This window comes from Haemorhous mexicanus, chromosome 1, assembly GCF_027477595.1.
Source record: "Haemorhous mexicanus isolate bHaeMex1 chromosome 1, bHaeMex1.pri, whole genome shotgun sequence".
NCBI lineage: Eukaryota > Metazoa > Chordata > Aves > Passeriformes > Fringillidae > Haemorhous > Haemorhous mexicanus.
In genome coordinates this window covers 127336008-127353123 of record NC_082341.1, presented here as the reverse complement: position 1 = coordinate 127353123, position 17116 = coordinate 127336008, and the positions used below count along the sequence as shown (strand labels likewise).

Here is a 17116-nt window from a genome sequence, read left to right as displayed (position 1 = left end):
AAAGAATGTGTTTAATACTTAGAGCAATACCCAGAGCTGTCATGCAGAATGTGGCCAGACCTCCCTGTAGAGCAGCCTTGTGAAGAGCCAGCAAGCTGCCAGTGGGCACCTGAGGGCATGTAGAGCTGCTAGGATATGTTACATGAATTGCTTAATAAAAACTGTAAATAAATCAGTTACTCTGAGTATGAAGTTTGCAATCTACAGGTGATAGAACCACTGAACCACAAACCTAACTACACTGAATATATGGAGCAAAGCTGTCTAATCTAATTCCTCCAGTAAAGAGGTTTTCCTAATCTCCTTGTGGAATCAACAGTGTTAGCCAATTTTTGTGTGTCTTCTTTCCTTCCTCCTTTCACTGAATTTCCTTGAAAGACTGAAGAAAACCTTACTCTTTTTTCCTTAACCAATCACTAACTTTTTCAACTTGTTCAGGTAATTCCAGTCCCAGAGACACATCACTGTGTGCAATCTTTATGATTATTTTTCCTTGAACACCTTCAGTATTCTAAAATTGAACCAGCAACTGCTGTCTGTTTGGTCAAAAAACTGGCAAAAGAGGTTAGGTGGGAAGCCAGACTACAAAATGTCACTGAGCCTAATCAGACACAGTACACTCAATGGTTCAACTCTTGCTACATTAAGACTCAAAAAGACCAGCCAGTGCTATTCAGATCAAAGCCAAAGACATTTTAAAACTCTGAATTTCTAGGCTTTCTGCTCTAGTCTCAGAGGAGAGTGCTAAACTTTAGATTAAATTATCCCTTGACCTGACTGGCTAAAGGAAAACCTTCATCACTTGCTGCTGCTCACCTCATCATGTCAGACACTGGTGACATTCACCAGTGCAAAAGGATGTAAGTGATGTCAGGCCCAATCACTGGGTAATTAAGAGCTCTGTGCTGACTCAAGGGTGTCCCACCACTTGTGACTTGGAGAAGCTGTCACATCAGGCTTTGTTTGTGAGGAGGTGGCTACCCTCTCAGCAGCATCAGTAAATCTCGTATTGATGTGGCGTCTTTGACTGACACTAGATTCAGGTGAACTAGGACATAATGTCAGTAGCAATCATAGCTCCACCGCAATATTAAAAAATAGAGATCATTGTCATAAGAACATTTTTAGGCATATGTCTTGATGAGATTTTACCCATCCTGTTTAGATGGTATTCAAAAGGAAATTATTATAGTTGGTGATGCAAAATGGAAGTCTCTTTCACTGTCATTATATAATAATCTTTACATTTGATTATGTCTTCAAGTTTCTTACCCTTTAATAGAAATATTTATGGCTTTGTTTAGAAATCAAGCATGCATTTTAATTTTTATGAAATTAATTTTTGAAAATGTATTCCTGCAATTGAGCACCTTTAATTGCCTCTGCAATCAAATATAGCTTTTGGTTTCATAGAAGGCTTTTTATTTACACATTGGCTATTCAATTAATGAAAATACTTGGATTTGCCACAAGAAAATAAGGAACCAAATAAAAGCAGTGATTGATGTCAACCTTGATGATAATCATCTCCTCTTTCTTCATATAAGAAAAACAACATAAGAAAGAGAAGCACAATTGCAGTGTTACCATCATAACACTAAATTTGGAGATAATAATTATTTTTTACATTTTTTGTTTATTCCTAGGGAGATTAAAGGGAAAGAAGAAAGCTGAGTGCATCTGTATCAGACCCAGTGGAAAAATGTAAAAATTAATTGCAAACCAATACAGAAGATTTTTTTATAGACTTATTAAAATGTGGATCTAAGTATTTCTTTACTATATACTTTAGCATAAGTATCACAAATGGTGCACAACTAGAAATGGTCTGTTGAAAGACAAAAAAATTTTAGGCCACCACAGACTGACAGACATCCTTGAGGTAAAACCAGAACTTCCATGTATATGAATAAAACAAATAATTATAACAAATTCTCTTACATTCTGTGACTGTTAAATTTTCTGTCACAGAAGATTCCTGGAGCTCAGTAAATATCTTTGTTCACTTTCATAATTCTTTAGTTGGGAGAAATTCTGGATAATGATTAGAACTGAAAGCTAGTTCATCTATCTCTCTCTGTAAAACACATAATCCTGGTTCACCTGTTGGGGCTACTTGTAAAGCTGATTTGTCAAAAACCTTGAAGAACAGTCAGTCAGCACTTCACAGCATTGAAGCTGTAAGGGGGTTTCCATATTTCCTTTGTTGTAGGCTGAGAAAAAAATCTCTTCCATTCCCTAAAATCATAAACCTCCTACACCCCAGTCAGCTTTCACAAGTAGAGGTTTCCTGCATGTAGAACAATCAGCCATTGATTCAAGTTCCTCAGAGGGACCAGAAGATCTCCAGCATTCAAAATGGAGTCTCCATGGCAGCTTTTGCCTGTAGTTCTGCACCCCAGAGTAGAGCCCATTTGAGCAAAAGTAAGCAGCCTAAATCACTGTATTACTACTACTAACAAAAAAGCCCAACAAAACAACAAAAAACCCCACCCACAAACAAACAAACAAACAAACAAACAAACAAACTAACTAACTAACTAACTAACTAACTAACTAACTAACTAACTGAATAACAACCTAATCCCATTTCTATTCAAAATCTAGTAAAGAGACACTCAATTAGACATAATTTCCAAGGCAGAGGAGATACTGGTTATCTAAAAAAATATATTCTAAAGAATCTTTCTAAAGTTTACAATATCTTTATCAAGTTGCACCTAAATTTTTCTAAATAACAGTGTGCTGGAGCAAAGACAGTGATTTCTTAAATTTTCCTTGTCCAGAAAAAAACAAACTCTTGAACATATGGTTAATTTTAAACACAGATGGAATGAAGCATGTGCTTCAGTTCTGTTCTGAGTCAGAAGTAAAAATTGAAGACCATAGCTATGTAATACTTTGCCATGTTGCAGCAGAATCAACTAAAATGTTGCCATCAGATTCTTTCATATGATTTCAATATCCTGCTTGAGCAAAGGGGGTTGGATTAGATGACCTCTAGAGGTCCCTTCCAACCTCAGCCATCCTGTGATGCTGTGAACACTGTAGAGATGAAAGCATGTTAGTTATATACTTATTCATTGTGTAAAGAATATAAACCATTCTCATTTTTTATGTAAATGGTTAAAAATAAAAAAAAAAAAACAATGAAAAGGCAAATGTGTCATTTGGATCATTCATATTTCTTTATTGAGCTTTGATGAAAAACAGTCCATTTGAAATATTTCCAGCAACCATTTCAATTCCAAATGCTCAATACAAAAACTTAGTATCAGAGTTCAAACATATAAAGTTACATCTCATTATAATTTAATATTTAACAGCACTAATCATTTCTGATTTTTCATAATTAAGTTTACAAAAATAATGTTACATTTATAAAATAAATCAGCTTTTCCCAATAAATTACAGTGGTGTTCTTATTCAAAAATGTAATATATCATACAAAATAGACAACAGCTTCTTGTCAGATAAAATACTCAAGCATATTTTTCCTCCAGTACATTTTGGCCGTGTGTGACAACATTTTATTGTACACTTGATATCTAAAGTTCACTGTGAAAAATAAAGTAAGCTATTACGCACATTTCTTATATAAGGCAAGGGTGGCCAGCTTGGGGACTGATCTTTACTTCCAATTATATGCTTTTAGTCAGACCAATACTGCCATGTGTATGTAGCTGAATTCATTTATCTGACCCAGTTAAGTCATGCAGATCCAACTAGAGTCCAACACTCTTTCTCTGACAAGTATACAAAAGTGAGCCAAATCAGTAAACTTTTGGGCTGCTCAGTATCTCTCACACTTGTTTTACCTTTGTGTATCACTGTAAAGCATTGGTGGCCAACTTGTAAAAAAAGCAGAGTCTGGATACCCTTAAAGTTAATGGCAAAACTTCAGTACCTTATTCTGTCATAAAAACTCGTATTAAAAGGAACTTGTAAAAAGAGCAATGCATTAATAAAAAACAAACAGTAAACAGCAAAAAGGAAAAGGATCTAAAAAGCAAAAGTCAAACATTAATAGCTAATGTATACAGACTTTAGAAAAGCAACTACTTAAAAATAACAAAGAAGCACACTGTCTACCTGGTGGTAGGTGCATTCTCATTAAAACCTTTTGAATGTTCAGGTCAGCTCAGCATTTACTGTGTTGCATTTCCAGCCTACAAAAATGCGTTTGAAGAATCATTTTTGATTGTTTGAGCAACTTTTACAAGCCAAGGGTGCAACTGCACCATCTCTGGTTGCTGTGATTAATGAAGATGTCTGTCTCAGGGTGATCAACATCTCCCTTTGAAGAATTTCTGACCCCACAATGTTTTCTCTTTGCAATAGTTTAGCAAACTGCAATATATTATTATCTCTTTTTTTTGTCTGTTTCTCTCATACATATCTTCTGGTATAAAGTCTGCTTTAAAGTACTAAATCATTGCTGTCTAGAATAAATAAAATATGTGAAGTGGTGATTTTCTTATGATGTTAGTATTGTATGAACAACACATCACTTCATATATCATAAAAGATTACTTTCACAAATTGTAGCTGAGTAGTATAAATGCCCCAAGTGAGCATGTGTCACAAGGTCCACTTTGTGCAAATTCACAGAGGGTCCAAATCCAGATGGGTTGTTATGGACTTCAGACACAAAGCCTATTAAAGGTTGGATGCCCAGACTGGAAGGGGAGGAAGAGGTGGAGAAAGGGGCTCATCACAGTAAAGCAAGTCATCCCACGCTTTTGAAAACTTAGACATTGAGAGGATGAGTACGTGAATTGAGAGAGTGTGCTGTCTTCTGGCTGTCTTCTGGCTTGAAATACCATGGCTCAAACCAGAAACACCTGGAGCTGAACTCAGGCATATCTGCCACTGCAATTAGTTAAGTCATAACTCTCCAAACACAGAGCTACTACATTAATTACAACTTTTCAGTAGGTGAATTTTAGTGATTGCTGAAACATGCATTTACACCCAGTTAGACAAATAAACACAATGGCTACTCTTAAACTAGTAAACCAAACATTGCAAAGTATCCTCTTGCCCTGACACGGTCCTAGTTAGACCTCATTGCAGTCTACAACTTCCTTGTGAGGGCAAGAGGAGAAGCAGGTACTGATCTCTCTCTGTAGTGACCAGGCACAGGACCCAAGAGAATGGCCTGAAGTTGTGTCAGGAGGTTTAGACTGGATATTAGGAAAAGGTTCTTCACCCAGAGGGCAGTTGGGCACTGGAACAGGGTCTCCAGGAAAGTGGTCGCAAAAAAGCCTGATTGAATTCAAGAAGCATTTGGACAACCATTTCAGGACATGATGTGACTCTTGGGGATGGTGCTGGGCAAGGCCAGGGGTTGGACTCAATGATCTTTGTGGGTACTTTCCAACTCAGTTTATTCTGGGGTTCTATGATACTCTCTGCACCCTAAAAGAGAAGGGCTGTGTCCAAAGTACCTGAAAGTGAAAAGTGTCCCTAGACTGGCCTAATTCCCAAAGTGAGCTCATACATTTTTTGGGAACATACTAGTTAGTCCAGATCAAAAAGCCTACCAGTCCTTGATCTAAGTATTTATCAATATAAATGCTTCAGATCTGGCCAATTGACTATTTATAGACATAATATCTATATATGTTCTATATATAGATTTTAAGAAGTCCTCAAGCATATTCACCCAGGCAGGCCTTCTGCTTCTACAAACTGCTAAGCAGGGAGGATCCAATCCTTTTGTTGAAATTTTACTTAAAAGAGATGGTCCTTTAAAATCAGGATTTTTTAAAATAGTTGCGGTCTTCTGTCCATTTAGTATGTTTTCCTTTTTTTTTTCCATTCATATGCTTTTTTGGTAGCCTAATGTTCTACTATTAGTGGAATCTTGGCTTTTGCCTGAATAACCCACTTTTTCATATCTACAATTCACAGCTAAACAAGCACTAGGCAGTTCCATTACAATGAAAAATTATATACACACTTAAAACAATAATATTACGACAACAACTAAGGAAATAAAAACACGTATCTGTGCAGTTATAAGATCTAAAAATAATATCTACTTCTATACATATTTGTCAGACTGCAGTGCCCACAGTTACAGTTGTATGCAGTAGTCAGAAGAGCATTACTTTCCAAATCATGAGGTGTTTTAAGGAACATCCACTTAGTAGTGGCTGCTGAGGAAATAATTTCCTTTATCAACCTGAGATTTTAAATGTGCAAGTATTCTACCAATCTATCTAGTGCATGAAAAGGAAGAGAAGGAAGGGAAGGAAGGAAGGATAAGACAGATAAAAATATTATCACAATGGTTTTTGTTTCAAAATAGATTGCTGTGCAATGACTGAAGCTTGATTTGCAGACATTTTGTATTCTTGCCCAGAGCCTTGTGGAGGGGAAGGTAATGGAGTTTCTGGAGTTGCTGAAAAAAACCACCGAAATAATTATATATTTTATTAGCCTGGTCTACTCTACATATATATACTACTGCACTGAAAGGGAGTCCTGTTGCATGCTTGGGAAAGAGAGCGACTTAACATGCTAGGGAAACAGGATATTTTAATGATCAGAATTTTTAGTTTATTAAAGATTGTGCATGTAAAAACAATGATATATCAGAATGGAGCTGAATTTTTAAAATTAAATTAAATTCAGGTCAAAGTCTATTACTTAACATAATTTATATACATGCATTTTTAATGCACAATTATTTTAATTTAAGAATGATGATGAAATAGTTCTATGAACACTGGCAGGCCACCATGCTAATTAATATTTTAAAATGAAACAGTGAAGTGTTATGACAGAAGGCTAACTTGCAATTACTTACGTATCTGTTCTGTATGTACAGGAGCAGACATTGAACTTATGAGGACAGTTTGGCCAGTTAATGGATCTTGGGCTAAGTGAGGATGCATTGGATGATGCAGATGACTGGCATCATTAGAAGTACCTGCAAAAATAACATGAGCAGATATATCAATGCAAATGAGCATGTTGCTGCCAGTGACTTATACTTGAGTAATTACATTTCCACAGAGTAAATATTTTGATTGGCAATTTGAATAATTGCCTCTGGGTATTCATTTAAACAATTTAAGCAGACTTCAAGCATATTAAGCACTGTGTTTATTTTCACTGTTTTGACTGCAATAACAGTGTGTTTCATGAAATATTTCTAAGGATTCTTTCATCTGCCTAGGGAATTGTAGGACAGCCCAGTAGTTACTGAGAAGTACATAGCAAAATCTGTCGTTGTAGGACTAAGATAACAAGATGAACTGCCAAGACAAGAAGGCTTTAGCTAACAATTACACAACACAAAGCTCAGCCAGTGAGTCAGAGTGGTAGCTTAGATCAGGATTCCCTCAACAGCTCAACATCCTCAATCAAATATACTACTACTACTACTACTACTACTACTACTAATAATAATAATAATAATAATAATAACAATAATTTTATATAAATTATATAAAGATAATTTATATTATGTTAAATATAAATTCAACATAATACAAGATGGTAAATCTAACAAATTGATAGCTTACCTCCCAGTAACATTTCCTGAAGCAAACTGTCAATTTTAACAATTCCAAATAATTTAACCAGTTGTATCTGCTCAATCATTTGCCAAGTGATGCTTTGGAGTGTAGGCAGTAGAAGAAGAAGTTCCCCAAATCTTCCTCTGGAGTCGTACTGACGGTCATTAATATAATCCTCTAAACTGATTTGGACTTGGAATCGCATATTCTTAATCTTCAAAGGATTACTCAAGCCTTTTGCATCTTTAAAAATGACAAAAACTTTAAGTCAAGGCATATTACGATTTGGGAGGAGCATCTTACTCTTTTTAATTTTATTCTTTTTCATTCAGCTAGATAACACAAACAGATGCTACATTAACAAAAATTACTTTCAATACAATCACAGGTAAAACAATTGAGAGATATTTTTGTAAGAATACCTGGATCAAAAAACACAATTGCTTTCAAGCAAGCATATTCATTGTCATCAATTTGAATTTCCTGGAAGGGACGAACTAATTCATCCAGAATCCGATTTGCCACTCGGCAGATCTCCATTTCAGTGCTGTTGCGATGAATTATGTAATTGTTGCCTTAGAGAGAAAGAATATCAACATAAGAATTAATAGAAACATTTTGATGTAACATACTAGATGAAGCCAATTTTCAAAAGTACATTTCATATTGCTTGATCAAGTTAATTTTTTTAAGTAATAACTCTCCCTTGCATCACACACAACTTTTCTTTGCAAACAGAGTATATGTGCAAATTATAGCTGTCACCCAGTAAATAATCTGTACATATAAGTACACCAACATGTAGTTACTGATTAGTCCACAGGACCAAGGTTGGTATTTGAATTTACAAGTATGAAGCAAGCAGACCTTTATGTTTAAATAACAGATAAATATACTAATGTATTGATCTCAAAATGTTTTCTTCCCTGACTAAAATAATATACCCCAAGCTGAATGACAAGGATTTGACAACAGAAAAGAGGAGACACTGGAAATGTTTCTTTTTCTAATGGATGTTTCTGTTGTTCCTAATAAAATTTAGTAGCATTGTAAAATTTTCAGTTAAGAAATAATTTTACCTAGAGTTTTTTGGGTTTTCGGTTTTTTAAAAAATATCCATTTTGGAGGTCTCCACTATCACATCCTAATTCACCTTCTGGAGCACACTAGGAATATCGTGGAGCTTTCAGAAGCCACCATGCAGTTTTTGAAAGAAAAACTGACAATATATCACAAGAGATCCATGTCAAAATGACTCATAAAACAGATACCTGCCTCCAAGGGTACTTAAAAATAAGCCTTGAAGCCTCAAATTGTTTCTTCTTTTGGTGTATCTGCTGATGCTCATGATATATGATTTTCTTACTATTATTTTATCATTGTTTTCCTTTTTACCTTATTACTAACTGAAATAAAATGGCAAATTTATTTTTCTTAGTTTCTATTAATTTCGTTAGTGAAACTGTATCTAGGGGGAAAACTACCTTAAGAAAGCCATTAGTACAGTTGTAATCTTGAAAGGACTGCTGGTGAGAGAAATACCTTCAGACCAAGCCCTTGTCCTTTTAAAATAGTAAATGAGCAAAAAAAAAAAAAAAAAAACAAAAAACAAAAAGAGTAAAAATAAATTCAAGCTAATTTAGAGCAATGAAAAGGCAGGCCCAAGGAGGAAGGAGAACAAGTAGTAGAAAATGTCCTTGTACCACACCACCAGTAAAGAGATAAGTCTGAGTCTGTATTCCTTATAGCCCTGCCTCACATCAAAAATACTGTCCAAGACAGCTAACAGCCTGTCTCAGGAAACAGCCCCAGTGCTGACCATGTCTAATGAGACCCTTTTCGGCAGAGTACACTTCAGAGTGGCAGAGCGCTGTGTCAAACAAGGCTAACAAATGCCTCATCACATCACTCTCCACAGAGGCACACATCTTATCTTGCAACTAGGCCTCTCCATTGCATGAACTACAAGACATGCTTCCATCAGTGACAACATCCTCTTCCCTGAAAGCCATGTTCTCTTAATATAACCCTGTATAGGAGCCATCTCAGCTGACCAAGAATATGCTCCTGCAGGTGTGCCTCGGCACTGTGCCGTGGGTACACTCATCTGCCACGTGGCAGGGACAGCAGGAATGATGTCTATGTGGCGGCCATATGGGGACTATTGAGGAAGAAGTGAGAGGCGTCTTGGGAAAGTGAGTTACAGGTAACATGATATCTAATATTTTAGCCAGTAGAGTCGTCTTTGAGTCTGAAGGAGTCCTGAGAAAGCTCCAGATAAATGGTTTTCATGAAGACTTAAAGTAGTACATTTGCAACAGGCTGGACACTCCTTTCCTAAGCAAAGGGGCTTTTACATTGTTTTTTGGTATTATTATTTTGTTAAAGTTTTTTAATGGAAAAAGGTGCAGAAAGGCTAATAATTAAAGGAGGCAATTGCCAGAAACTCCCTTAAATTGTAGTTTCTGCTATCCAATAGACCTTTACCTGTATCACATGAAACCATCCACCTGCTTTTGCTAGAACAGGCACGTGACATTATGTCATTAATAGCTATTTAGCACTTACAGAATGCATTGCTTTGATTGTGCCAGAACAGTTGTCCCACTTAAGTGACTACATCGTTGCTAATGTACTATAACATCATCATCAGTAAGTAAAACAAAACCAATATTTACCTAAAAGTAAAATGTCCTTATATGCCATAGACCGTTTTGCTGCTCCAAGCAACAGGTGCTCCCCAGCATGTGCTCTTAGCAGGGCAACCTCATGGAAAAAACCAGCAGACTCATTAGATGATAAAGCAGTAAGTTTCAATAAGAGCAAAAGAGCACACCTGTTTGCAAGGTACATGTTGAAGACTGCTAAGATTCCAATGTAAAATGTAAAGTGATTGTAAAAATCTGAACACCATCAAAACAGCCCTTTCTAATTAAACTGTCATTCTCTGTCATATCTAGCATTCTGTCTAGATTTAAACTATCAGGATTTGCAAAATATTTCTTAATAAATATATTACCTACATTTATTTCCTAGTCTGTATCCCCTTGACAAAGTTTTCTCTGGAATTTTAACTTGACACTAAAGACTCCAGTGGGCTGTAATGAACTGTCAGAGTAAATATGGTTCAATCAGTGTTTCATTATTCTCTTGAACCAAAAATTTGTGTCACTTAAAAGAGCTTTTTCCCAACAAAGCCAGATATGCTAACAGAGCCACTATTGTCCACAAAGAGGAATCCCAATTTGTACTAGGAAGGAACTTGTGTTTATTAGTTTACTCTTAGTCACCTATTTACTTTCCTCTAGTTTTAATGTCTGCTTGAAATTTCAGCAATGGCCTTTATTTCCTCAAAGAACTCATCTCCTGACAAGTAATTCTAATCCAAGTTAGTCATTTTAGGAAAGATATAAAGGTACACAGCACCTGGTAATACTTTTCTGTTAAGACTTCAGGTTCTCAGTAGAGTTACCTTAGCTGATTTGGTCTCCTCTGTGGTTTGTAAATCAGGCTGACTCCCAGAAAAGGAATAATTTTTTCAAAACAAGATGGCTTATTTCATAACTGAATGAAACCCCTTAGAAACTGGCTATCACAAATGAAAAAGTGGCATTTGTTTTATCTCTCAACATCTTTGTCCCTACTTTTCTAAGGTACTTCAGGTTTCAGAGTATTTCCCAAAAAGTCCTCTTCAAGCTCAGCAGGGGTTTTCAGCCTATCATTCTAAGCAGATATTTTATTTTTTCAAATGCAGATAAGAAAATTTTAAGGATATTTGATACCTCCTCTTTTTCTCCATGCTATCTTAACTATAAAAGCAGCAATATTTTTTTTGCTTGCTTTTGTTGCCCTTGTGTAGTAATGACATTTGAAATTCTTTTTCACATGAACAGTTTAAACTTATTTGAGTATGTTGAGCTTGGGAACATATGGGCTCTGTGGGTCTGCAAAGACATCATTTTACTTATTTTTTGGGGAGTTTCCTGTGGCCTGAAACATACCTATATTCCTGAGGAATGATATAAAGCAGAATGACTCAGTTCAAACCAAGGATGACCTAACACTTGCAGGATTTTGTTAAAAAACCAAGAGACTGAAGAAGCAAAAAGAAGGATTTATACAATTCCAGTTCCCAGATTTATTTTCTAGATGAATCAGATTTTGGTGTGGAATCAAGAGATCCCAAGCAATGAATTAACCTCCTTCTGAGGCTGCTTGTCAGAGAACTGATCCCTACAATACGGAGATTCTGGTTTTGGATTTGCCAGCACAACCTACTCTGAAAGCCAGTCATATATTAAAATATATTACAGACGTGATGTTAGATCAGACCTCTGTCATAAAAACGCCTATGAATTTTCAAGATTTGGTGCTTTTTTTCCTTACATTTTTTATATACAATATAATGTTAGTACATTGTATGGTATGAAAGATTATTTGCTATGGATTGATATCAGTATGTTTGGAATTTGTTTGAGATTCTAACCACTTTTGGTTTTTGCAAGTAGAGAAGTCTTGCTTCAAATTAAATAACATGCTGTCTTATACCATATTACAATGAAAGGTGAACATGAATGGAATACTTTTTAAGGTCAGAAAAAGTTCTGCTTACAAAACACTACAGATGGAACAAAACACTTAAAGCCATGCGGGCTGGCTGCTTCTTTTTGTTCACGTCTTTTCTGTTGTTGTGGTGTTACTTCACAACTTAAATAAAATAAATTAAGAGGGTAGGTCTAGTGTTCAGTTCTACCTGTTCAGACAAAAAGGAATGAGTGCTTCATCCTGAAATTTAAATATCACAGGAATAACAGAGCAGTAATTAGAGTTTTCTCTTTGATCTCCTCTTATACCTGGTCATCGAGGGGTAGTTCACAGAAGCCCGGAATATATTTAGCCCATTCCACCAGGACCAAAAGCTGTTGCTTCATAGATTCACAGACATCACTAACACCAGCAATTTTCTTAACATTTATATCAGTGCTAGCACCAGGACTGGAAATTGAGATCTGGCCATAAGGAGAGAAAAAATGAATTATGTTAAACTTCATGTGATTTTATTTTTACTGGTTAATAGCATATTTAAGAAAAAATCACAGCAGTAATCACAGATACTCTTGAGAAATTCCTTGACCCAATGGACCATTACCCTGCATATAAATTATAAATTTTTCTTATTATTACCAGTTTGCATTGCAATGTGCTAAAACTTAAACTAATCATATCGTGATGCAATATCTTCTCATTCCAAAACACTATTTTAAAAAATACTAGAGTTCTTTTCATTTGGAGAAGTGAGGTGTTTTGGGTTTTTTTTTCTTTAAAATGGCTGACATTTACTTCATTTCAGAAAAAAAAGAAGAGCTCAGAGTGGCATGTAGTAATATTAAGGGACAGATATAATAAGACAAAGAGAATGATAAAAGGATAGCACATTCTTCTAGTGTAAAGACAGGTATCATTAACTTTAAAAGGTAAAACAGGGGGATTTCAGTGCCTGGAGGAGAATGGTTTGTAATGATGAAGTAGTGGTCTAGGCAGAGGTCTGAGATGTTTCAGAGGAACTGTAAAGGTTATGAGTCTGCATTAGACCACCTGCAGGGAACAGTGTTCTGTGAAATGGCAAGAGAGCAATTTCTTTCTGGGCCTAAAGCTGGAGCACTTCTACTGAGACAATTCCTGAAATTCTTTATGACTTTTCAAGGAAAGGAGCAAAACCAGGCTTTCTCTTGAGCCAGGCAGGAAAGCCAGCTTAAGATAAAGGCAAACCTGAGAAGGTAATACCAGTTTATAGTTGCTATCATACTACTGAACCAAAAATAAAATGGAAGCAGGAAAGGGAAAAAAAAAAAAAAAGAGAGAAGAAGAATAGAAAAAAAAAAGAAGTAGTGAAAAAGAAAAAGAAAAAGAAAAAGAAAAAGAAAAAGAAAAAGAAAAAGAAAAAGAAAAAGAAAAAGAAAAAGAAAAAGAAAAAGAAAAAGAAAAAGAAGAAAAGAAAAAAAGGAAAAGAAAAAAAGGAAAAGAAAAAAAGGAAAAGAAAAAGATCATTGTACAAGGCCTATAAACTAACTTTCCCTTTATGTTTTATTACCAAAAGGGTAGTCAGGAAATTATATAGAATTATTATCTTCCTCAGGAAAAGAAATTAATTGTTTGGTCTTCCACTGCCATGTTCCTACACTTTTCAGGATGGTGGAAAGTATTTAGTTTGTCTCCTACCAGTTCCCTTCATTCATATACCCCTGTTAAACCCCACAGTGGGATCTGTAGTGAAATCCCTTATCCTTGGGTAGTCAAAAGGAGTTGTACTTCTGAACTAAAGCTCTTGCTTCCTACATAATTCAGTAGTGTAAAACAGTGAAAACAGCTTAGATATTTATGTCAGTTAACCAGCTGAACATTAGCTCTCAGGGAAATACAGCAGCTAGGCAGGTGAAAAATTCCTCAGACACATAATTCAAAGGCTATCATGTAGGAAAAAGGTTAGAGGTATTGCCTCTTTGTAGACAGAGAATGTGTGAAATCAATGTTATAATCATGAATCTATTTCTGGCATCTCCTCTACAAAAAGGAGGTTGAAAATACTGATATTCATTCAGGTGAGAGCTACCAGAGCGATTCAGTCTAGAAAACCTTCAGTACAGAAAGACAGTAAAGAAGTTCAGTTCATTTCATTTTTTTCCAGAAGAGTAAAAGGGGTCTTGATCATGATTCAAAGGTACAAAGAAGAGATTTCTTATAGTTGGTCACACTCTGATCTACCTGAAAATGAAACTAACCATGCAGCAACTAGAAGATAATACAGGAAGGCAAAGAGGTAGATTGTTTAAGTGTTAGACATACTGAATCATGAAGTTAAAACATTGTCCTTCCCTTAATATATTTAATTGAAGCTGTGCATTTTTATGATTTACATCTTACATTACAAACTACAGTCTCCAAGCTGAAATTACCTGGTGAAATTCTGCTGGGGGTTTGCGGGATGACTCCCATGGAGCTCATTATGAACACCTAGGATTGTACATCTTGACAAGGATATGAAGCTATGAACTTTTCAATTTCTATTTCTCTGTTGCTTTAACCTGCCTTTCATTTATGGGGTACAACACAGGACTCACTGACTTGATAGAATCATAGATTAGCACAGGTTAGGAGGGATCTTGAAAGATCATCTAATCCAACCTTTTATGGGAAAGGAATTCTAGAGATTATCTAACACATTGTCCAATTGCATCTTGAAAATCTTCAGTGGTAAGGACTCCACCACATCCCTGGAAAGGTTGCTCCAGTAATTGCTTGTTCTCACTGTAAAAAATTTCTTTCTTATATTGAAGTGAAATCTTTCCCAGTGTAACTTGTACCCATTAATGAGTTTATGAACATGAAAATATAACACTGTATCCCTGAAAACCTTCAGGGACAGATGCCCTTACTCATTTGAGAGTCCAGCATGTCCTTTTTATATTTACATAAGCCTGGAAGGCTCTCCCAGGTGTATATGAGAAAAATTGTACTTAGACAATTCCCCACTGTAAGGGATATTAAGGAACAAAATTGCTAATTTTTCCTATTTATTATGAACACTTCAAAAGGGATGAAAATATCTACTTTTCCTTATTTAATATGAACATTTCAAAAGAGATGAATGCCACCCTCTTCCTCATTTCACAGCTGAAGTACTTGGATAATCATTTGGGACACTACCACCTTCTCTAAGCCTCTTCTCAGGACTGAACTCATTTTAAAGACCTATTCAATTGAGGGAAAAAGAAGTACTTTTAGGACTTCTTTGCTTTTCCATCGTGCTAATGAAATCTCTTGGACTTTGAGGCCAAGATTGTATCTTCATATATGCTTGACATAGTAGAAGAAATTCTGTTCTACTAAAACACAACAAATAGTATGTACAATAAATTTGTGTATACATAAGGAGATGTTTTAGGCCAAGAACCTACTGTTTGAAAAGAACTTTGTGCTATAAACAGCTGAGGATGTGATTCTGTTCAAGACAGTTCTTATTCCTGAATTGCAAATACCAGTTGGAAATGATTAAGGAGTATTATAAAAAAAGCACAATAAGCAAGTTCAAAAATTACGAAGGAGATAAATATAGATATATTTTTCATACTGTATAGGTAGGAAAGGTAGAAAGGTACATTATGTTCATCTAGTCTGCCTGGACATGCAATATGTGCCAAAGACTATAACCCAGTAATTCCTGCATCAATTCTCTACAGGCAGTTCCAGCCTAAGAGAGATGCTTATAAAGGATGAGATTACAAAACATTTGGGGATGAATAAATCAGTCAGCATGAAATCATAAAGGTGGCAGTTAAATTCTAAGCAAGTTAGTAAGAGGTGCAAGAATGCAGAATCAATGACCATGATTTATCTGAGGTGCAGAAAAGGACTGGAGACTGTTCCATTCGGCAATTGATTCAATAGGAAAAAAAAAAGAAAAAGAGAAAATGAAGTTCAGATGAGACAAAGAAAATTTAAAAGCAAGATGTGAATAGACTCTGCAGTTGGAACACTTCTGTTTGCCTTACCTATAATGTCTAAGGATATTAAAAATGGGATTTTCAAAAGAATGTAAGGAAATGAGTGTCCACACCCCTTTGAATGTAATGACTTTGGACAAATTTTTCCCTATGTTTCATGGGAAAGCCCGCTTCAAGGATAGATAGATGCCACCAGCTGCCTAAGACAGCAACTGATTTAAAAGCAGTAAGAACCATAAACCTTTATTAAGAAAGGTGCCTAAGACATATTGTTCTGGACAAAGTAGAATTTTTTTATTGACTATGCTTCAAGAATGTATTCTATTACCACTTCTTCTATTGAGAAGAGGAAGCTGTGTGCATTTTGGAAGTAGGAAAAAAGTAATCTCAATAATTATTTTTGATTCAGTAAGAAATTGAGAAGTATTTAATTTTAGTAAAAGTGGTCTTAACATCACTAAAGAATTTTGTGATAGATCTCAGTACCTGGCGGGAGAGTGTCTCGGCTTGTGACAGTGTGCTAATAGAGGGACTGTTGCAGCCATCAAAAGTGTTTCTTCTTGTACTTATCCTGTCCCGTTCATTTTGTACAGCTGGAAAAGAATAATCATCTCATTTATTGACTTGTAAACACTGACACAAAGAATAATTTCAGAACTTTACTAGATTCCAGAAGATAACTCTAAGAACTGAAAGGTATGACATTCAAAGAAGATGATCTGCATTTAGTCTGAGTGATGAGCAAGGATGACAATATATGTTTGCAGTCTCTATTGGAACACTACTTGCCTGTAAAAAGCATGTATAACTAATTGCAGATAGGCAATGAATCATCTGCACTTCTGTCACTAGCTTAACTACAGTCAAACCTCTTTCTTCCTTTGAACTTGAACACAAGGTCTCAATTTCAACCAATTTAATAAGTCAGTCTTTATGAAAACAGCAGAAATGGACATTTCCAGACTGCCAAACAGGTCAAGTGATACAGCATCACCACTGAAAAAATATCTCTCAGAGGAAGTATGAAAGCCCTACTCATGCTCTGCTGTAGGAAACAACGAAATAGGAGTGAATCATGAATTT

General features: G+C 35.6%; 1 protein-coding gene across 3 annotated transcripts in view; it reads right to left on the bottom strand.

Moving 5' to 3' along the window:
* Positions 1-3166: 3166 nt before the first annotated feature.
* The window catches only part of HNF4G (hepatocyte nuclear factor 4 gamma), a 62441-nt gene continuing 48491 nt past the window's right edge, over positions 3167-17116 (bottom strand). For all 3 annotated transcript variants that reach the window (XM_059862549.1, XM_059862560.1, XM_059862541.1), the window contains exons 4-10: positions 16520-16626; positions 12386-12541; positions 10211-10298; positions 7955-8107; positions 7539-7775; positions 6818-6940; positions 3167-6409 (exon numbers count right to left, since the gene is read on the bottom strand). In XM_059862549.1, coding sequence (XP_059718532.1) covers positions 6291-6409; positions 6818-6940; positions 7539-7775; positions 7955-8107; positions 10211-10298; positions 12386-12541; positions 16520-16626 — 983 coding nt within the window. In that variant the 3' untranslated portion in view covers positions 3167-6290. The remainder of the gene's footprint in view (positions 6410-6817; positions 6941-7538; positions 7776-7954; positions 8108-10210; positions 10299-12385; positions 12542-16519; positions 16627-17116) is intronic.